A 23051-nucleotide genomic window follows, 5' to 3' on the forward strand; every position below is an offset into this window, starting at 1 on the left:
ATTTTGAATTTCAATTATCGGTAAATCTTGGAATATTTGTTTCTCCAGTACCAATTTTGCTCGGTGACCCCAATTTTTATTATTGATTTTGAAAGAAATGGTTAAAAGATCCTTAAGGAAGTTTTGAGCAAAAGTTTAAGTCTTTCACTTTTTAGGTGCATACTACTTTAAGGCAGTCATACTGGAACATGGGTACGCACATCCAATGCTCCATGGTCTGGGACCATCAATTTTTAACACAAGACCTCTTTAGTTTTGCTGACAATGACCAATGACAAAAAATAATGAAAATCTGAGAAGGAAAGTTAGATCACCTGATAATTGAGTTGCAGGACCACTTTCTTTAACTTGACATTGGTCCTTGAACTACCAGTTTCATTGTGATTTTGCTCACTGTGTGAAATACCTGTTGATAATGCTTGTGTCATCAGGAGATTCAGGAACCGCAGTGAAAGTTATTTAGAAATGCTGAAAAACAATCTTTCTTCACAGATAGTCTTGGGCATGATGAGAAAATGCAACTTTGGCATGGCTTTTACTATTATTGGACTCTCTAACACAGCATCTCACTGACTAAACAGTGTCATCATTCAAACGACAATTCAAGCTTAGTGCAGTTTGCCTTTGCAATACCTGGTGTTGCCAGGCCAAAGTGGGGTCACGCGCCAGTGTAGGCCATACTACTAAAAGCTACATGTACATGAAAATACTAAACCAGGAGCTGTGGAAAAGATCCAGAGATAGCTATTCAAGAGAGTAAAAATTGACTTTCTCCTACAGTGCTCAAATGAGATGCCACGGTGTCAGAATACAATTATGTTCATTGGAACATGAGGCACCTACAACCAGAAACACCTGTATACAGAAGTATAAGCATTTTGGATGGTCTTGTTTTGAGAATTTAAAAATTTCAAATTTTCTGTTACAAACACCCATCATAGATAGGATAGCAGGTACGTGTGTATTTCAAGTTTACACTCTGCTTTAAGGTAGAACGCACCTCGGGGACAGACATTCGGACTCTCAAACTTTTACAATTCTCTTCTGATATACCACATGTGGGGGTTCATTTTAAAGCTCTTGGGAAAGTAAACTTTTCACCGGCTTAGTTTTTCGAAATTCGAAAATTTTTATTTTTCTCCATAGAGTTAACACAGGGATGGCGGCCATTTTGAATTTCTAATATGGGTAAATCTTGGGTAATTTGTTTCTCTAGTACCAAAATTTGCACGGTGACCCCTTATTTTTATTCTTGATTTTGAAAGAGAATGATTGAAAGATTCATTAAGGAAAGTTAGAGAAAAAGTTTAAGTCTTTCACTTTCGAGGTGCATACTACCTTAACTGCTAAACATATGAAGTTTCTGGTACTGGTGCATCATGGGTAATCTGCTTAACATGACATCTTCATTCTCTACTGCACAAGCTGGACATCAAACAACCCTCTCACTTTCTCAAGTATGGCTATAGTTCATAAAGGGTGGACAGAATTCAATGATCATAATAACAATTCGCGTGGAAAGTATATATTGGAAAAGTAATCTTTTATTCATATTTTGGGCCTTTGCACAGATTTTCATGTGTTTCATTTGATAAATAAATAGTCCATGCAATGACAAAATGTTCCCTCAGCAAAGTTCTTTGGAAAATTCACTGTCAATTCTCTCTATGACATGGGTCTCATTCTGCAATGTAAAATATACCACTGTCAGGCTACAATCATGTGTGTTAGTGCTAAAGATTTCCATCTGCTTGCCAAGAACAGTAAACATTTGCCCTCTAATTGTGGTATTTAGTTGTACGACTTCCACTTTTGGATGAATTGTTTAGTATTTCTAGTCCGTGGGATTCACTTTTAGGCACTTTATATGACATCTTTCCCAAATCTTGCACATGACTGATCTCTGAACTAGCTAACAACAAGGGCATACATTATCCCACAGCAAAGTTTGTGCGTGATCATCCGAAACAAAAAAGTGTCAAATTCTGCTCATTCAGATACTCTCTTAAGATCTAATTTTGAACGATGACAGTATTTCAAGCACTGATTTCTTTGGTTTGCTGCTGGGTAACATATCATCGCTACCCAATATCTTCTCACGTAGGTAGTTCTTGTAATCTTCTCTCGTTGCAAGCCTCATGGAGAACCACTCATATGGAGGAATCTGAAGGCCAAAGAAAAGTACATCAGTCAATTTTCATTCTCTTTCATAGGAAAAAAGGCAATAATAACTTCTGACGTAAGTTAACATGATGCACTCCATTGCTTCGGGTGTATCAGATAGTTTTCATGGATAAAGCTTCAAAATTCCAAAATTCAACAGATAAAACCAAATGTTTTTTTTATTCTTCCTATTGTACTTCCAGCTAAATATTGGTCATAAATAAATGCCTTTGATTTGATATTTCAAACTATATGGATTACTGATTATTATGATAAGAAAAGGCATATAGTAGGAAGATTCTTGAGTATTGTAAAATCATACTGTGACAATGAAATCATATCAATAATTTCAAATGTATGCTTCAACAGCTCCAAATATATGGCTAGGCACTTAGTTTCCAAAGTACACATGATGTAGATTAAATGCAACCGCGAGATCAAGTTTTCAACAAGACATGGTGTCTGCTGCTTGTTGGGCTATACCTTACATAGACTACTGAAAGCTTCATTTCTGTTTTGGTTGTACTGTGATTAATGACACACAGGAAGTTTTTTCAGTGAGTGCCGTATGTGATGGATACTCAGAAAGTCCGAAGGAGGATTTGCCTAAGCATCCTACAGGTATGTCTCCTACTTAAATCATGCTGTGAAAATTTCTTTTAATTTCACAAACATGAAAATGACAAACAAAGGAATATAAACATGCCGCGGTAAGTTTGACATAAAGTAAGATTGCAATGGTAAATTTGACTGGTCAGTACTGTATTGTGGTGTGATTTGTGAATGGACAGATATTAACATCAGTGGTGTTCTATCAATTTTATGTGTGATATTTTTCAAGCAAATGATAAAAAGGGCTGCCACACTAGTCAGTATTGATGTATTCACTCAGGATGAGAACATGAATCCTTTTCATTTGAGCCTAACCACAGTTTACATGTAAAGACCAAAACAGCAAAATAAGCAGTACTCAGTATACACATATCTATTTTGAAAAAACACAGGTTACAGACTGTACTATGCTGATAGTTGGGAACTCACACGGACGTATTTGTAGCCAATGATTTCCAAGTGTCGTTTCTTCATTTCTGTGTATCCCAAAGGATGTCTTGAGTTGACACAGTAGTGCCTCGGTGCCAGGAAATCTATAGCCACCCTGAAAATCAATAAATAAATCAAATAGACGGACTGTGTCAGTGCATTTATATGTAATTGTGAATTTGGTAGTCAAAGGTACATGTATGCCTCATTCTTATGAACTTCTAAATTAATTTGCTTTGATAATTTTTGTGTTCAATATTGCTAGTGGCTGAAATATGAATGTTTATTTCTGAAATGTCCTGCGATATTACTTGGTTCTGCCCAAGTTAAATATTAGTACACTACGTAGTATGGTCACTTTGCTTAAATTTCATTTTTAGGATTCCTGTTTTATTTCCTACTATCTGTTTTTGTTTCTCGATCAACACTATAACAATTAAATATTGCAAACATACATATTTTGAATATTCTCATAAAGGAACTTTTATTCTGTCTTTACAATTTGCGGGATTTTTTTCTCATGAAAATTTTCTCTAAAAGCACATAATTTTATTGCTATCCAAGAGCAAGGATATTTTTAGAAGATGGCCAGATCAAACAGTCACACAGATCATTTCAAGTGATGTACTGGCATTAAGAAAGCTCCCTCACACCATTTCATTTTAGTGCAATGAAATACTGTCTATCAACACTGTACTGGTATCATACATGTACTGCTGTCTGATATTCATGAAAAATAATGAACTACATCCGGACAAGTTGCCTGCCAGGGAAAAATGGTACCTGCAGTGATAACTATGTCTTTGATGCAATATACCAGTGCACTTTGCGTCTGATCTCTAAAAATCCTAAACTCAGAAATTATAAGCACCTGTCCAGTGGGCAGATAACTGAAAACTTTCGTTTGCCTGTCCAGAAATTTGCCTGCCTAGGATAGGCAGTTATTTCCTTCTCTGGCTAGGCAAACAGTTTGTATGTCTTGCACTTTACTTGCTTATAGATAACTTATGGAATTTTAACAATTTAGAGGCTATCTACAGAAGTAGTAGGTTCTGGAAAAAAACAAATGAAATAGGAACACAGGACACAGTGCCACGCATTTCCCTACTAATAGCGTTGATCACAAATGACGTCATTTTTCTTTAATTTCTATGCAAAAGCATATATTTGTCCGCATTTTCCGCAAGAATGACGAAAATACAACCTGGTAGTGTTATAATAGCTACTTAGGTCACATTAATTCATAACGCAGACAACAAGCTGCAACAACAGCCACACATGCAACAACAATATTCGTAAAAAATTTGTCCGATGTCACATGTGTGCAGCTACTGGTATATTTAGTAACAAACCTGAAATCGCGATCAGTGCTATTGCAGAGTGTTCTACTTCAGGTTCATGTATGTACGGAGCATTTGTAGGGTCCAATTTTGTCATAGCATTTGTCATTTGACAGTGTGTTTACCTTTGTGCACCAGGAGGCAGTTCTTTCTTCTTTGATCCCCACTGCATGAGGTCAGCCAAGACCTGGCTTGACATCTTTCCAGACTTGTTGAGAAAGCTTCCATAGTCAGCACACACCAACGGTGTGTTGTCAGCGTCCAAGACACACTCAAAGTCTGAATAACATAATCATCAAATAAAAGTCTGAGCAATCCAAGTGAAACGTCACCGGAAATTCCACACAGTATTTCCAGACCAGTGAATGAACAAAACAAGTTTTATCATTACAATGTTATTTCTGTATGTCTGGAAGAGTACACACACAGCTCATGTACATGTAATCCAGGAAAGGCCTTCCAGAAAATGCACCTCCGTTGTAATTAATAATGATGCGTCTTGCAATAAGAAAATACCTTGCCACATCTTCTTTCTGTACATACACCAACCGACGATAAATTTACCTCAGAATAGTGCTATAGTGCTATTTGATTGCCTTGTGTACCCAAACCACGACTTACATGTAAACCCTATAACTAGTGTTTCTCCATTATGGTTTGCCTGTATATCGCTACTTGTTTGACAATGAAAGGATTTCCATTTCAAGTCATGACAATGAAGGGATTTCTGTCTCAAAGTCAAGGTCCATGTACTTGACAATAATCACTTACCAATGCTATAGTAGTACGGGGTGACAACCCATGACCTCATGAATTGTGCTCCACCAACCACTTCACTGAGTATGCTCTGTGCCTCTAATAACATCTTCGGTTGACTGAAATGTGACCCTGCAGGGAGAATTACAGAAGTTTTCATCTACATGTATGTGCACACACGTCTGTTAATGCTGTTAGCTTCAACTTTAGGCTAATTTTAGTTGTCATACTTTTATTCCTTGCCTACAGCCTTGACAATCTTTAACCCTTTTCCTGCCAGAAAGTATCACTTCCCCATCAGCCAAGTCAGTAAAGTATTTAGCCAAAACATGACGTATTTTCACCTACTTGGCTTGGTATGTTATAGCATCTTTAGTCCACAAAAATCAAGTTTACAGTATTTATGTTTTCGACAGCCTTCAAATGTACACAATAATGTTAAAATACACCATTTGGAATATGTTGTGTTTCATTAATTTTAACCATCTTGACCTGATGGTGAAATATAGACTTGGCAGGAAAGGGTTAAACCGTGCATTAAGGTAAAACGCACTTCAGGGACAGATATTCAGATGCTTAAACTTTCACAATTCTTTTCTGATCTACCACTTGTGGGGGCTCATTTTAAAGCTCTTGGTACAACGAAAGTTTTCATCTTAGTTTTTCGAAAATCAAAATATTATTTTTTCCATAGAGTTAACACAGGGATGGCAGCAATTTTGAATTTCAAATCTCCAGAAATCTCAGGTAACTTGACTCTCTAGTAGTAGTTTGCACACTGTCATCTGATTTTCAATCTTGTTTTGGTAAGAGAATTGTTGAAAGTTTCATTGAGGAAAGTTTGAGCAAAAGTTTAAGTAATTCACTTTCGAGGTGCATACTACATATACCTTAAAAAATTATTAACCCTTTCACCACCATGGTTTGTCCCAAATCCATTGTTTTCTATGGTAAAGTTGGACCTGTATACAGGGAACTGGGGGTGAAAGGGTTAAACTAGACACTATTGTTGCCTTGGGTAAAGTTGGACTGCTCTGTGAAAAAGATGAGAGGACCAAACGTTCATCACTTACGTCTCTTGAGAATCTCTTCGCAGTAGTCATCATGAAACCACGGTATTCTAGTCTCCGGACATTCAATTCTCACGGCTCTGTTCAGCTGCATTAGTTTGAATCGACACAATTCATATTGGTCAGCCGGCATCTCTGCAAAATCATACAAATCATGCATCATAGCAACCTCACATATTTCTTTCATCAGATATCTTTAAATATTCAGGAAGTCAATCTTAAAAGAAACAACTTTCATAAGATGTTTTCTGTAGAATGACAATTATAATGAAGTAATCATAGAATACTTTATAATTCTAAATAATTAGCACAAGTCTTTTGACATTTAAAGTGCTGGGATATAAGCTGTGGTTCAACTTTAAACATTTCTGAACACATTACTTCAGGACATATTTATTTTACACTTTCGAATATCCGGCAAACTGTATGCAACTATCCTAAAAGTTAGTGAAGACTTAGATTTGCTGACAGACTGAAGTAAATTAAAATCCATGCATATGTATGTATGTAAAACAGTGTTATTGCTAAGGTTTTGGGAATATAGTTAATGGTGGGGAACCCCTGTACCAATTGTGTTGTCCCATAATAGGATCATACTGACAAAATGGGGAACCCTGGAGACATTTACCGGGTACCAGGTTTAACCAAAACACAGAAGAAGCTTACTGTATGTATGCATACTTCAATGTACAAGTAGTTCACAAATACTGCAGGGGCAAATTTCTTAGAATCGGTTTACCTTGAGAGATAAGATGTCTGACTTACCTTCCAAGACTTTATCCATTTTTGTTAGGAATTCCAGGCTGAACAATCGTTCAATGATTTTGGAAGGGAACTTTTGTTGCAGGGCAAGGGCATCTGCAATTTTGATGAGGAAATTGGGATCGTACCGATCTAGAGATCGTTCAAACTTCTCCACACACGTCCTGAGAAATCTCTCTGAGTTTGGCGGCTGGTAGTTGAGAATTGAAAATGGCAGGAGGATGCGATATATATTGAGAAAGCCAACACTGTGCGGTTGCTTGACGACCACTTCTGCGACAGTGTCAAGGAGTGGTTTCTGCAGATATCGCATCTTTGAGATAATCTGTGAGACCTCAACTGCTGCCTTTGGTGTCATCTTATGTAGAATTTTGTTGTAGTGCTGCATAAGTTCATCAATGAGGGACAAATCCAAGCCCTCAACTGCGACAGTCTCCATGACATCATTGAACAGATATATGCTCCGGATTTCATCAAGTTTGTCCACAACTTTGCGACTAAGCTTGTTCAATAAGTTAACATACTTTGCGCGGCAGCCTTGGGTTTTCTGTTCACATTGCAATATTTTTGTCACAGCCATGGAGACTCTGTTGACTTCCGCCACGTTGAACTGATGCATCATGTTTTCAACTCGATTCAGAATCAGGTTGTCCGGATGTGAAATATTCAGATGAGCCAGTGTATTGACAATGTTGCTCACTTCATGAGGACTTATGCATTTCTTCAGACCATGGACTAGTTGCTTGCCCAGCAGAGTTTCAAGCTTGTCATCTCGGTAATTCAAATGAATCAGGTTCTTCGCAATGCTGGTGACAAGCTCAACATCAGCGCCTGCTGTCTTCTCTTGCAGGTGTCTTGAAACCTTCTTGAGAATGGGCACTGATCTGTAGTTCATTTTCCTCAGACCATGTGCCACCCTTGATACCGAAGTCAGGGGCATGTCAGGAATCATATCACAGACCATATCCTCCAGATGGAGTTTCACATCTGATGAAACTTCAGGGGCAAGAATTTCAAATATCTTCGCCAACGTCCGTGCACAGGTGACACCTGGGTATATTTCGGTGAATCTCTTCAAGATGGCACTTTTCAGTTCCTTGTGTTCAAAACCGAGTATTACATGGTGGTGATAAATAATGCAAAGATCATCTGCTTCTATGTCTTCTACCATTTCCAGCAAGACCTCTGCACACTTCTGAAGTAGAGGTTTGTGACAAATCTGAACAAAGGTCAGTGCTCTCATGATCCTCCGAATATCCCGGGCGCTTGGTGTACAATCGTCAGAATTTAACAACTCCATAGCTTTGTTCACAAGTTTGATTTGAAAAGCCTGAGAGCTGATATTAATCAAAACATACATCAAATTAGAGAATTCCCTAATATTTGTCATCTCATCCAGCTTTTCTTGCAATCTTCTGAGCAGCTGGCCCTTGACCGGGCTTGCAAAAAGCTCCATATCATGGAGGCAAACGCCAAATCTTGACAGTTCGGCGAACTCTAATTTTGGAATTCGTCTACTGCTTTCCATGACAAGCTGCTGAACAGTGCTACTGGAAGGATCCCTCTGCAGACGTAGAATAGCATAGAGCATTTTGATCAGGGATTCATTATCAAACTCAGGAAAGTTCCTCTCAACTGCCTCACAGAGGTGGCTGAACTCGGGCTGTTTCACTATTTCATTCAGTTCTCTTGCACTGTCCATCTTTCGCTTCTGTAATTCCCACAGCCCATCAATGGCAGCCGAAACATGTATGTTTGTCAGCTCTTGTCTGCTGGTGGCTATTACACCAAAGATCGCTCTCTCATCCTCTGCTTTAAGAATCTGTTCAGTAACGGGATCCGCCTCAGCAATGGTCTCACTCCCCCCTCCTCCATCTTCTGATGTGACGGCATCTGTGCAAGAGACACTTTGTAGATGGAGTGGTTGATTGCAGTCAATCTGCGCACTGAACAGAAATCGCTGCATCGGTCTGACATTTGCAGGTAATGCCCTGAGTGACTGCCACTGGTTCAGTAACAACTGACCCTTCTTCAATAACATTCTAGTGCCCATCTTGAATCAAATGTAATCTACAGAATGTCGATAAAAACATCTACTTCACAAGAGGCGACTACGTCGACTGTAGCATCTTCTTCATCACAGCTGTAAGAAATCATGCCAAACATAGGGATAATTAATTATTGTGCCTGCCGAGTTATCCTTGCTGCGGATCCGTTGCCCCACTCCCCCAACACAACCAGCAAAGGGAGTGGTAGGGATACGGATCCGTAGCAAGAGTTAACTATTATCCATGTACAACATACCAAAGAAAAACATATTTCATGGTTAAAAAGCCCATTGATCCGCAGTCATTAGCCATCAAGTTTTCTTTATCCATTCAGTCTTCGTGGTAAGCAGAGAGATCGGCCAGTATCCGCGTCGACCGACTCGGTCAGAAGAAATCGGTCACTTGTAACAAATGCATATGATTGCATACACGTTATGAGGTAAACGCTTCCTATCTGCGCATTGAAGCCGGGTAAATATCGATTCACACGCGTAACTAAGCAGAGTCCCTCAAAATTACCTTTCCTAGCGACACACTGTGTCTTAAGAACGAATACACAGCTGCTATACTGGCAGTGCCTGGGTCGTTACTTACCATAAGCAGTCGAGTAGTGTGATCTCTTACACAAGTTCTTATGCAAGTCGCCATATTGTTATCCAACATATTGTCGACTGTGGTGGCGCTTTTCACAGAGGTGACCTAATATGACCTCCGCAGCAGAGCGAATGTGTACGTCGTCAGCTGGTACTTTTACATACCTAGAATGCACGTGTGTATACCTTGTCGAAGCTTTGAACAGCTCATAGAAGCCCCACATGCATTGTAATTTGGGAAAAGGGATCAGGAATCGGGTATAATACGATGATAAGGCAAGACACAGGTCGCAATCGAGCACTCTTCTCTCTACATCTGAAACACAGTCGCTCGAGAGCTATTCAGCTCTGGACTATTCGCCCCATAGACGAGTATATAGAAGCGAGAAATACCCCAAGTCAGAAAACAGAAAGCCTATAAAAACCGCGCCATGTAACATTCCGTGTCCGATTTCACTGTGAAAATTAGCAAGTTCATCTATCATGCAACCGTCGATCGTTCCCTATCATTCTAAAAGTTCATACCTGATACTTTATCTGATTCAAAAACGCTTGTTTCGTGTGATTTTCGGCCAAATTCGACGGACACCTCGCCAAAACCTGGGGTGAGCAACATTCCGGTCACCTCTTGGGTACCTCCACTTTACTGACGTTGGCGCCGCCTACCCATGAGGGATGACTGGAATGTTGCTCACGCTTATGTTTGGCCAGGTGTCTCTCGAACTCGGCCGAAAATCACAGGAAATGAGCATTTTGTAAGCAGATGAAGTATCAGGTATGAATTTTCGTGTGATTTTCGGCCCAGTTCAGAAGACACGTCGCCAAAACATAAGGCATGAACAACCTTCCAGTCACCCCTCATGGGTACGCGGCGCTAACGTCAGTAAAGTGGAGGTGCCCAACGTCCACTGTAAGGTGACCGGAATGTTGCTCACGCTTATGTTTTAGCGACGTGTCCGTCGAATTCGGCCGAAAATCACACGAAACGAGCGTTTGTGAAACAAATTAAGTACCAGGTATGAATTTTGAGAATGATAGGGAACGGTCGACGGTTACATGATAGATGAACTTGCTACTTTTCACGGTAAAATCGAACGTCGAAGATGACATGGTGGCACAATCCCTATACGAATAGCCATTTCATTTCCTGACTTGGGGTATTTCTCGCTTCTATATACTCGTCTATGGGGCGAATAGTCCCAGAGCTGAATAGCTCTCGAGCGACTGTGATCTGAAAGTATCCCTACCCAGATCCTTTTTTTTCTGGTTTTAGATGATGACCGAAAAGTACTCCTTTTTCGTATAGATAGAAACCGCTCGTGTTTTACTGAGCATGCCATCATTGGAGACGTACTGAGGGTACTGCCCTAGGAAACACTGCCCAGGGCACATTCAATTTCGGGACTGAGTGCCCCCCCCCCCCCCCCCACGGCGTGGAAGTGAAATAACAAGTATGCGACAATGACAGCATTCACTCCAGGTAACAAAGTGTCCGCATATTTGCTGTAACTCTATTCACGTTTATTGGCATATCTTGTCCACATAATCGAGTTTACGAGTCTCAAAGCTATAGTACCCCGGGCCATGCAGGTACTATCATAAAGAGAGATTTTTCTCTACAACAGTGGGGCTAGCATGTTCGTTTCCAAAGGGTTACCCTTTTTAGATCTTTTATCAAGGAAATCTTTCGGAGACCAGGAGACTCTCTTCTAAAGCTTAGGCTTTAATAAACAATCTTCTCACTACATCTGAAAGTAAACTTAGGGGCCCCTACCCAGATCTTTTTTTTCTGGTTTTAGATGATGACCGAAAAATACTCCTTTTTCGTATAGATAGAAACCGCTCGCGTTTTACTGAGCATGCCATCATTGGAGACGTCTGAGAGTACTGCCCTTGGAAACACTGCCCGGGGCACATTCAATTCGGGACTGAGTGCCCCCCCCCCATGGGCGTGGAAGTGAAATAACAAGTATGCGACAATGACAGCATTCACTCCAGGTAACAAAGTGTCCGCATATTTGCTGTAACTCTATTCACGTTTATTGGCATATCTTGTCCACATAAGGGACTTGTCAGTTTCTTCGGCCCTGGGGGGCGATAGCTGATCCCCTTATTCCAACTTTCGAAACAGAAAATAGGATGACACCCCAGCGCAACAAAAAGTTAAACAAAGGCTGAATATCATTATATATATATATATATATATATATATTATATATATATATATATATATATATATATATATATGTGTGTGTGTGTGTGTGTGTGTGTGTGTGTGTGTGTGTGTGTATATGTACATATATATATATATATATATATATATATATATATATTTATATATTTATATTTATATTTATATATATATACATATATGTTTTATTTTAAACATTCAGTCATTCTGTGTTTTAATGAAATTGTTTACATGTAAGATAGGAATTTCAAAGCGTCAATTTTAAAGTTTAAGTACAGCATTGTGAATGAGCTGTGATTGTATTTAACACTTTCTATGCTTAACTAGATGTCCTGAACCACCGTACAGAAATGGATGTCAATCATTAATATCAAAAGAAGAAAAGCAGTAGCCTGAATCAAAAATATGATAATTTTTTAGACTTGCCAGCCATCCAATTACATCTCCTGAGAAGCCGAAGGAAGCTATTTTTATGAGTTGTAGCTAAATCTGATGTGTGCAGTGTCTGAGAGGACTTTTTCTTTAACATTGAAACCAGAAAAGCATAGTTAATATTGATATAAAGTGCCTTTTGTTAACTATTATTTTAGTCAGAGGAAAAGTACCTTTTTACAGAAGACCTGAGACACAAAGGAAAATAGTTGCATCAATGAGAACGAAAAATATAATGTCATTCTTTTCTTCCTAAAATATGTCACTGTATCAAATATATTGTGAAATATTAGTGCATGCTGCTTTTTTTAATTCTCATAGAGAAAACAGAAAAGTATCAGGAATTTGTCATGCTTTTCATGTGAACTGCAGATTTCATGATGGCACACTTTGCAAAACAGACTTTTAGTTTACAAACATCAAGATATCTCTGACATATAGATCTCTGATTTATTAAAGTACAACGCCCAAAGGGCGCGCCGAAAAAGTGCATGTATTAAACATCCAGATATCTCTTACATATATGTGTCTGAAACATTAAAGTCATGAGCCTGAAGGGCGTTGTGAAAAATATGTCTGAGATATTGAAGTAATGCACCCAAAGGGCGCGCCGAAAAATATTATGCAACTGAATAATGAAATTCGTGGCATGGCATGAAGTTTTAGGCAAGTATGTCAAAATTCAAAAACATACTGACCCCTCCCCCTATTGGGCACTTCAAAAACATGGTGACCCGCCCCATTACCAAAGTAAAAAGCAGTGTGACCCCCCCGCCCCGAACAAACTGACCAGTCCCTAAGGTGTCCCTATAGCATTGAGATATGCAGCGCCTGCGACACTCACATTCTTGAAACGATATGTCTTGCACTATAAGCATTTCAATGCCTTTTGACATGGTCATACATTTGATGGTTTTTCACCTCAAAGGGCATGCAAGTTTCCATTTACAAACCAGATCAAACCGGATCAAACCGGATCAAGCCAGACAAAACCGGATAAAATCGGCATAAGTAATTTAGCGATTGACTCGAAGGATATTAGAGTAAAAAAAGTGTCGAATTATACTGAAATGTGTTCACGTAATACAGAAACAAATCCAAAAAATCTGTGCATGTACGTAGTGACCCCATTTAGCAGGAGTTGCTGATTGAGTGTTGATGCCACGTATGTGCTTTAAGTTTACACTTAGGTCGCCCTTTCGGCAACGCACTTAATGGATAAATACATATTTTTAGTAGCTATACGTAGGCACGCAAGCACACTACACACTCCCATCCATTAAGAACTACTACAGTCGCGAGAATATGTACATTTGGTTTGCTGCTTTTATTTCGATCTACAGCATAACAAGATCTAACATTCTATCATTGACGCATCCATATTGCTAGTTTTCAGGTTATAATGATAAATACCATTCATCATCCTTTAAAAAATCATTCAAGCTCTAGTGTGGGCCAACACTTGTATAATTAACTTAGAACTAGACTACAAATAATCGCGATATAAGTCGAAGAAATCGAAAGCAAATAGCTGCAAAAATTTTATAAATATCGTATAGAGCATATTTACATATATACACAAGACCTTTGGTTTGGATATTTGTGATATTTTTAACCCTGAATAACATCATATTCTTACGCCTTTGAGACCAAGTTGCAATAACAAATTTCGATTTTTAGAACTATATTAAACTTTAACCTATGTATAGAAAGAGTCAACACAGTATTATTAATCAGGAAAGTAGTTAAATAGTATTTATATAACATATGTATTTTATATATTTACCAACTTGTCATGTAAATAATCTAATCTATTTACATTGTATGTGGTTTGCATGAAACGAAAAAAATATTTAAAGCTTTGGTTCGAAATATTTCAGATAGAAGTGATCTAGTCAAAATGTGAGCAGAAATCGTTATACTGTATTGGATGGAGTCTTGTTTCATTTAAACTATTCATCTCCTCATTCAAAATAATATGTAAATACACCATTGGACGGTTAAGGAACCGAATATTGTCCGTCAAGCAAATTTCAGATAAACTAGCATGGGTCATACCATTTCCTAAGTGCTCAAATTCCTACAACAATTTACTAAACAAAATACATATATAGAGGTGTGCTCATAAAAAGCAGAGAGAACAATGTCGTATTTGGGGGAGAGTATTTGAACTTTGCAAAGTCTTTCGGGTATTCGAGCTGTTTCCACCAAACCTGATGAGGTGAGAATACCACACTGAAGTAAACTTGAAAAATAGTGATGGTCAGGAGACATCACCGATTTAATATTCGAGAACTCCATACAGTTAATACTTGGAACTATTAGAACTGAAAGTCTCTTAAAGAATTTGGCAGCATTCTTGAACTTATGAGATGGTAAAGCCCAACGGGTTAATTGGTAGGCTTGTAATGTCTCAGTTGTCAATCACTGTCACTACTGTTGCCATTTGACGACGCTCCCGGCAGGCTGTAGTTACTATCTAAATCTGAATCGTCCTGGGAACCTCGTGAATCGCGCGGTGATCCTGTTTGCCAGGGATAGTCGGGCGCACCTTCGGCATTGTCGTACTAGAGAATGGAAAAAAACGCAGAGTGTTATACGTAAAGTTTGAATGATAAAGCACATCTAAGGTTCAGAATGTGAAAAATTAATTTTGGTTGCAAACAAAATCCAGATATATATCGGACAGGTATTTAAACAGCCTTCAAAATTGAAAGAGTCAAGTTCTATCGTCAGAGCGATAAGTCCGAAATGTATTTCAACCTTTCTGAAGTATAACAAATCGAATATTACAATATTACATTGGCTGTTGGTCCTGCAATTTGAGTAATAGGGTTATGCTTCTTTGAGTGCGATACTTCGTAAATTTTCCAGGAATCACCTGACTTGCCGATAGAGAAACTTCAGAGTTTATAGACTTTTCCTACTTTTTGTTACAGAGAAATTTAGTTATATATAACTACATATTCCTTTGCTGCTGGCGAATCCGAACCTGATAGCATTATTGTTAGTTACTTTTATCACTAAAGCAATGCAAATTCCTTCTACTTTAAGGAGGGCGCTGTACCGTTTTTTTTTTTGTTTTTGTTTTTGCTTTTTTTTGGTTTTTTTTTTTGGGGGGTATTATAATTCGTTTGTCTTGCATAAAATAGTTTTGCACTATACCATTTGATAAGTTCATCTACAGAATATTCGACGGACAAGCTTTACCTCGCTTCGCAGAGGAAGAGGGAAATTGAGCAGGAATCGGACCACCTACCAGACTGTGCATGTTTTCCGGACTGACGACGTTGTAGAGACCGCCGTAGAGCACGGGATACGTGTTCGATCCAGGGCTCATCAGATCGATGGTGAACCTAGGATCCCCTCCGTCGTCACTTTCGTACGATTCGTCAGATTGGTAGTCGCGCGTGCTGCTGTAACTCTCCCTTTCATAGATATCCTCCTCGTTAATTTCTTCGATAATCAGCTTTCTCTTGGCCCGACGTCTGAAGATGTAAAAGAATATGTATGCCTGTAGTAAGAGTCTGGAGACCTAATATAATGTCAACAGTTGAATGTTGGTTGAGTTTAACAGGTCTGTACTTTAGAAATATACATATATTTAAATGCAGACAAGTCTGACAGTTGAAAAGGATGACACTATATCTATAGCTTTCAAACGTTTTTCATTTGTACATGTATACGCACACATGTGCGCAAGTGTGTCTAGATTGCCAGTTCGAATTGTCATTCGATTTTAGCATACACCAACACTACCACGACAATTTGCTAGTGTGTAGTGAAATGTTATGTATTCGATATGATATTATGCAAGGTTACATACCTTCGCCACATGCAAGTAGCCATCATAATAGTACAACAGCTGGTAACCAATGCAAGGATTATTATACCACCTCCAATTTCAACAGTCGGATCGAAAGGATCTAAACAAAGAGAGATAGACATATGTATATATTGCATTTCAGACGAAAATAAACATTTTTGCCGCGATGAAAGACAAACTAAGTTATTATAATTGTTCTTTTAATGTTGTTAAACTTGCAATGAATTATAGATGAAGTACATAATATTTCAAGCATACGGCCGAGTCATAACAAGGTGAGAAACTGGGTTGGAAAATCAATAACCGTTTGTTTCAATTATAGATTTACTGATCATGACTGATCAGCTAATCGATCGGGTCTTCACACTTTTGCTGATTTTTTTCTAAAGCACAGACAAAGACAACCATGACATCAAACAGCGTACCGCGTTTCTAGTCTATGCTCCTCTTTGTCTGCGTCTAAAGTGAAAGATTGTGTGAATGAGTGAGTATATGGATTCAACATCATGCATGGCAACATCACTTCAGTTCAACACGTGCGACTATGTAACTTCTCATACAAGCTTGTATGGTCGAGCAGAGAGCAAACTTTGTAGAGGTATACTTGACTATGTGAGAATTTTTTCCAAAGCAGTGGAGGTAAGGAAGGATTCATTTTTTTCAGTGAGAAACTAATATTGAAATATGAAAAAGACAAGTCAGAGGATTATTCCAAGTGAAGAAATACAAGTCCGTTGATCAAGTATGTAGGAGTATTCGAATACAAAAACGCTTTACAACAACCTCCGTTGACTTGCCACTTAGAAAGGCAACAAGGTATGTTGCGTTTATTGAGTACACTGGTACCTATACAATAAAATTTGTTCTTCTGTACTTTGTAACCACCTTCTGACCTCTACGTACAGTGTGCATTGCTACGTTTGACATTCATGAGAGTTTACAGTGATACGTGTCATAGTTTTCATAAGCGGAGCATCATCACAACTTCCATGCCAAAGCCATAGTATGTAGTTATTCGTGACTCGAGCTCTAATGTTATGTCAACAACTTACCTTCAATACTCAGAAACATGAAAAGTAGATGTCTTATGACGTCAATGTAGGTAGATCGAAATATAAAATATGTATTTCTCAAAACGTATCCGGAAGACATTATTAGTTGTGTGATAAGATTTAAAATTGACTTCGCCTCAAAGAATATAGAAGAATCGGCAAAAATCACGCTTGATGTTTAAAATGCAAGAAACATTCGGGCTGTATGAAACAATGTCAACTTGGTTACCGGAAACACATAAATTGAAAGGACCTTACCAGGTATAACAATGGGATCATCTGGCGTTCTGACTTCCTCTTCACAGTATTTTCCATAGTAACCCTCATCACACCTTAAACGCGGAAAGTAGTGTATTATAAATCATTCAAAATACTGTAACATTCATCTGTTGCCCTCTTTGGTAATAGTATGAACACTATCAGCGTGTATGTATTCAAGTCGAAGATATTAAGCCATAACAAAATTTCACTCTGTTAGAATCAGTACAGCAATACAGCTCCTCAGAAAGAATTTCACGGAAATGGCAATATTTTCAGTCTATGAGGACAGTAAATTATGGCGTATATAAAAAGTTTATTTATATGGTAGAAACATGCATACACTGTATCGTTTGACAAAAACATGCACGGCGGTTACTGTGGCTTGTTGATTTGTGGCCTGGGTATAAATGGAATTCATGGGAAGGTAGTATTGCTTTTATTTTGTATATATTAAGGATATCAGTACACACTCGGAAAAAATTCAGGTACTCAATGTTCACCGGAATGACTATCCTAAGAAACGTGTTCATGGAGAATAACATCCTTTTCTGAAGACTGTTTATAACGTTTACCTGCAGATCAGTGAATTGGTTGCATTGCCATATATCACAATGCATTCACCTTCATTCTCACAATAACCCGGCGGACAGTTGGGCGCTGAAAAAATAATGCAAAATGTACGCATTACTTCTTTTTGTATACCTACATACATGCATGCATGCATGCATACATGCATGTATACATACATTACATACATGCCTGTAAATACATACATACATACATACATACATACATACATACATACGTACGTACGTACGTACGTACATACATACATACATACATACATACATACATACATACATACATACAGACATACATGTAGACAGACAGACAGACAGACAAGCAGACGTAGGCATATCAGTATATACGCATGTACGTATATGTTTGCATACATGATATACGTTTGCATATATGCATGACATTGTGAAATTTATTTGAATCACAACAATATAAAATTTCACTACTATGTACCAATATAATGCAAAAGTATCACATCGTTTCTTTTCGCATATGTTTATTGATACTATAAGCTGCAAGAACATACGTACGTACACATTATACATGCGTTTGTACGTTTACATGGTTGGTTACATGCATACGACACTGTAAAATGTATTTGGATCACAACAATATGAAATTGTTCACATCGTTTAACGTTATCAATGATTTCAGTCTTACCGTAAGAGAAATATGTTGGGTCCACTGTGAAGTTTCCAAGCGTGCCATTTTCCATCGCCGCTGTAATGATTTCCTCAACCATATCGACTGGCATTGTTCCATTGAACTTCAGTTCAAAATCGACTACGAGATAGGGACCTTTCGGGCGTATATCTGTTATTTCTATGTCGAGTATAACATCCTTGGTCCTGTTGTCGTTTGAGTACATTTCCTCCAGCTATTAAGAACGAAATCTTTAGTGAATATTTAATAAATGCACAACCTAAACAAACAAACAAACAAACAAACAAACAAACTAAACAAACAAACAAACAAACAAACAACGGCAATGTCTCCGAAACTTTTATATAACGGATACTTTCTGGAAATTGTAATTATACACATAGCAGTCATTGTGATACCAACCAGATCGATCAGATTGTCCTTGACCTCTTCAATATCGTAATCGACGTCCTGCATTGGAATACCAAACAACCCTGTGAGGTTTAGTTGACCTTGTATATCGACAGTACCATCATCTAATGTAGCACAATTTATTTAAAAAAAAGAAGATAGAGATAAAACACTTAAAATGTAACGAACGTCAATATATGATATCCAAACAAACTGAAATGCTAAAATGGTACAGGCAAAGGGTTGAAGCCGACGATGAAGATTGCAACAAGCTCTTCTAGTACTATTAGAGTGGATAGCACGTTTGCATATCTTGTCATTAATTATCGAAAAATTTTGCCAGAAAGTATGTCGTTTTGTCATTCTTCAATCATCAGATGCTGAGACCGATCCGTCTGTTCGCAAGAAGAGCACACTTAAACATACTTACTGCTGCAGGAGGGCACAAAATCGCTCCATAAGCCCGACTCTCCACAAGTAATATTATATGGGCCCATCAAACGATATCCTTCGTCACATTCAAAGTGAACAGTCTCTCCGACCGAAGCTGGGAAGCCATCATCATCGTTATCAATATTAGTATTTGTGTTGTCGGCAAATCTCACAGCACCGTATGCTATTGGGCGCACATCAGGGCAAGTGATTTCTGTTGACGTAAAGAAACAGACGTTAACTACTAAAAGTAGCCTATCTTTATGATAATAAAGTAGTGCCTATGCGGAGTCCACACATCATCCGATCATGAGAGAGTCTAGAAAAATGATTTTTTTCCGCTTACAGGAGATTTGAAACATTTAGTTTGAATAGAAGCAGCATCCGTACTATTTCCGAAAAATTCCATATCGTTCTAAGGTAGTATGCGCCTCGAATGTGAAAGACTTAAACTTTTGCTCAAACTTTACCTTAAGGAATCTTTAAACCATTCTCTTTCAAAATCAAGAATAAAAATCGGGGGTCACCGTGCAAATTTTCGTACTAGAGAAACCGATAACCCAAGATTTACCGATATTTTAAATTCAAAAATGGCCGCCATCTTGTGTTAACTCTATAGAGAAAAATAAAATTTTCAAATTTGATAAACTAAGCCAGTTAAAAGTTTCCTTACACCAAAGGGCTTTAAAATGAACTATGCATTGGGCCAACCTCGTGAAAAAGCAGTTTTAAACATTTTAAACATCTAACAACGTTTGCTAAGCATTTTTATCCTATTGTAGTCTATTAATACCAAACATGTATCAGTTACTGATCCCATCAAAATAATTTAACCATGTCAGTCATGCAGTATATTAAACTTATTTTTGAAGCCTAATTTTGTCCCTGTAGAGTTTGTGACCAGCAGAATACTGCCACACACTGTTGGTTTGCCTCTGGCATTGTGAGGTGATTGCCTTATGATGACAATGCATTGTTGTGGAATATGGAGACAAGCAGTTATTGTTGAAAGTTGAGTGGTTGTCAAAAGGAATAAAACCAAACATCAAATGATAAAAACCTTCACAGGTCGGTACTGGGTGGCTCCAGCCGTCTTCCGTGCACTTAATGCGACGTTGCCCGACAAGTCTATGATTTTCATCACAAACGAATTCTATCTCATCATTCTCGAAAGCAACCAACTCGACATCTCTCGCACGGCGTCCGTTTCTGGGTTCACCCGGGTCTTCACAGATTGGCAACGCTGAAAGACAGAGCACGGATGCCGCATGATAATACGTGTTCACAGCGTAGTTCTCCAGTTCATTAAAGTAGAAACAAATTAACTTTACTACTGGTATGAACTAATAGGACGCTTATAGCGGCAATCAAAAGTTATACAGAACGTCGCATCTCTACAGACCACACTGCGCATGCCTCACACATACGTGCCAACGGGAAATTTGTTACATAAATAAAGTAAGAATTATGGGTAAATAATAACATGCAAAGTGTATTAACACTTAAAGATTAAATTATACATATCTTTTGCATCCTATTCATTTTAAAGCAATATTCAAAGCGTCTTATGTTTAGCGTTTTTTCAAACGAGAAGTGTTCAAGAAAAATTGTCTCAGTGTTTATAATAGGATGTGCAATAGTCACAACGTAAGGCTAACAGATGTGCTTCATATAGTTTAAATACGGAGAACTACCACTAATGAAATAATCATCGGTGCAAGCTACTAATTGCCCCTATGACGCAAAATGGGTACATAATGTAAATCGGTAATGGGACGATCCTTATTCTATCAAATATAAAAATACTTTCTTTGGAGGATTAACGTTTACGAAGTATCCTTCTGATATGCTGGGAAAATGACTATATTATGTGTTTACTAAAAATTACCAGGCGTTGTGACGGACTCTTTAGTTGTCGTATCTGCTGGTGTAACTTTACGCGTAGAGCGGCCGATCGATTCTGCGATGTGAAATGATACAATAAAATAAATATTAACATGCAATATTTGAAAATGGCCCACAGTATTATTTTGGTGCAGTTGAACAACAGAAGCGACTACCAAAAACGGGTTTCTTAAGATGGTCCTACCTTGATATAACATTGACATAATCTTAGCTTGTTCTTAACGCTTTAAGTGCTGTAATGGTTCCCACCAAAATTTTAATGCATCATTTTACCAATTTTTATGAACTTTTCTGTATTTTTTTTGATATTGAACGAAAAGACATCACATTTCATTGGCTACAGTTTTTTATCAAAACTTTGGCAAAAATCTGAAAAATTGTCTTGGGTATAGTTTATAAAGGCGACAAAAATTGTCTTTGGCGCTTAAAGGGTTAATGACATTGTTTGCCATTTTGACCGACGGAAAAAGACCGTGATATCGCAGAGATGTGTCAAAAGCACAATTGTCAATGAACATCGGCGATATTCATCTGCATTGTTTCAAGACGATCAGCAAACCCCTACATTTCACAGTTAGTCTTACCAGTACTTTCTTCACCTGGTGATTTCATTGATGTGGACGAAGCACCGGTTGTCGATGTTGCCTGGTCTTGCCTAGTCGTCGTCGAACTTTCTTCCCCTGCAGTTGTCGTTTGCGTTTTCCTTTCTGTGGTGGTTGCCGAAACATCCCTCACCGATGTAACGACGGTAATTTCCGGTGTTGTCTGTCCCTTGGATGATGCAGATGTTGTCACCATGGCTGCTTCGGATGAAATGTGAAGTTTGTTGAAATCAGATCAGAAAACATGGGGTGAGTTTCAACTGTACGATTATATTGAAGTCGGTGCCCTTTGATAACACTTTTAACCAAAAATATTTGCCATATATCGATACGGTTTAAGGTTGTGTACGCTTCGAAACTGAAATACTTGAGGTTTTGCTCAGACTTTCCTTAAGGATACTTTCAACCTTTTTTATTCCAAATCAAGAATCAGAGGACGTCACCATGCCAATTTTTGCACCACAGAAAAAATATTACTACCAACATTTACCGATATTTAAAATTCAAAATGGCGGCCATACCCGCGTTAACACCTCGGGAAAAATTAAGTTTTCGATTTTCACAATACTCTGGCACCCCACAAACGGTCGATCAGAACAATTTTGGAAAAAAATGAAAAGTCGGCTACTAAAGTAAACCAAGGAGTGTTTTCCCGTGTTTTCTAAGCTGAAAGAGTGCATAATGTCACCTGATTCGGTCGTCAAATCAGCTGGAGAAAGTTTTACAGTTGAACCGATCGTTCTTCCCTCAGTGACAGCTGGGCTCGACAATTCTTTCCCAGGCGATGCAAAGACAACCGTGTCTGTAGATCGACCGTCAAAGGTTGCTGTACGATCTTCAGACTCAGTCACAGTGTGGCCAGTTCGTACGGGGACTATAGGTGAATTAAACATTAATTGGGTGTTGATATGAATATTATTTCTAGTCTGAAAACACTGTCTCATT

At 38.3% G+C, this 23051-nt stretch overlaps 2 protein-coding genes across 2 annotated transcripts in view; both read right to left on the bottom strand.

The window, feature by feature from the left end:
• Nucleotides 1-1526: 1526 nt before the first annotated feature.
• LOC139117115 (FAST kinase domain-containing protein 1, mitochondrial-like) lies at nt 1527-9887 on the bottom strand. The gene is made up of 7 exons (XM_070679959.1): nt 9775-9887; nt 7136-9275; nt 6374-6505; nt 5316-5432; nt 4670-4823; nt 3205-3319; nt 1527-2164 (listed from the first exon to the last, which is right to left on the bottom strand). Exons 2-7 carry the CDS (start codon nt 9183-9185, stop codon nt 2006-2008), a joined length of 2727 nt encoding a protein of 908 aa, XP_070536060.1. The 5' UTR covers nt 9186-9275; nt 9775-9887; the 3' UTR covers nt 1527-2005.
• A 3817-nt stretch (nt 9888-13704) lies between these two features.
• The window catches only part of LOC139117653 (serine-rich adhesin for platelets-like), a 44745-nt gene continuing 35398 nt past the window's right edge, over nt 13705-23051 (bottom strand). Inside the window, exons 39-50 of the mRNA XM_070680894.1 lie at nt 22795-22980; nt 22089-22304; nt 21488-21559; nt 20660-20842; nt 19598-19813; nt 19180-19292; nt 18775-18991; nt 18108-18192; nt 17533-17606; nt 16223-16322; nt 15656-15884; nt 13705-14963 (exon numbers count right to left, since the gene is read on the bottom strand). Coding sequence (XP_070536995.1) covers nt 14817-14963; nt 15656-15884; nt 16223-16322; nt 17533-17606; nt 18108-18192; nt 18775-18991; nt 19180-19292; nt 19598-19813; nt 20660-20842; nt 21488-21559; nt 22089-22304; nt 22795-22980 — 1838 coding nt within the window. The 3' untranslated portion in view covers nt 13705-14816. The remainder of the gene's footprint in view (nt 14964-15655; nt 15885-16222; nt 16323-17532; nt 17607-18107; nt 18193-18774; nt 18992-19179; nt 19293-19597; nt 19814-20659; nt 20843-21487; nt 21560-22088; nt 22305-22794; nt 22981-23051) is intronic.

Source organism: Ptychodera flava, chromosome 18 (genome assembly GCF_041260155.1).
Source record: "Ptychodera flava strain L36383 chromosome 18, AS_Pfla_20210202, whole genome shotgun sequence".
In the NCBI taxonomy this organism is placed as follows: domain Eukaryota; kingdom Metazoa; phylum Hemichordata; class Enteropneusta; family Ptychoderidae; genus Ptychodera; species Ptychodera flava.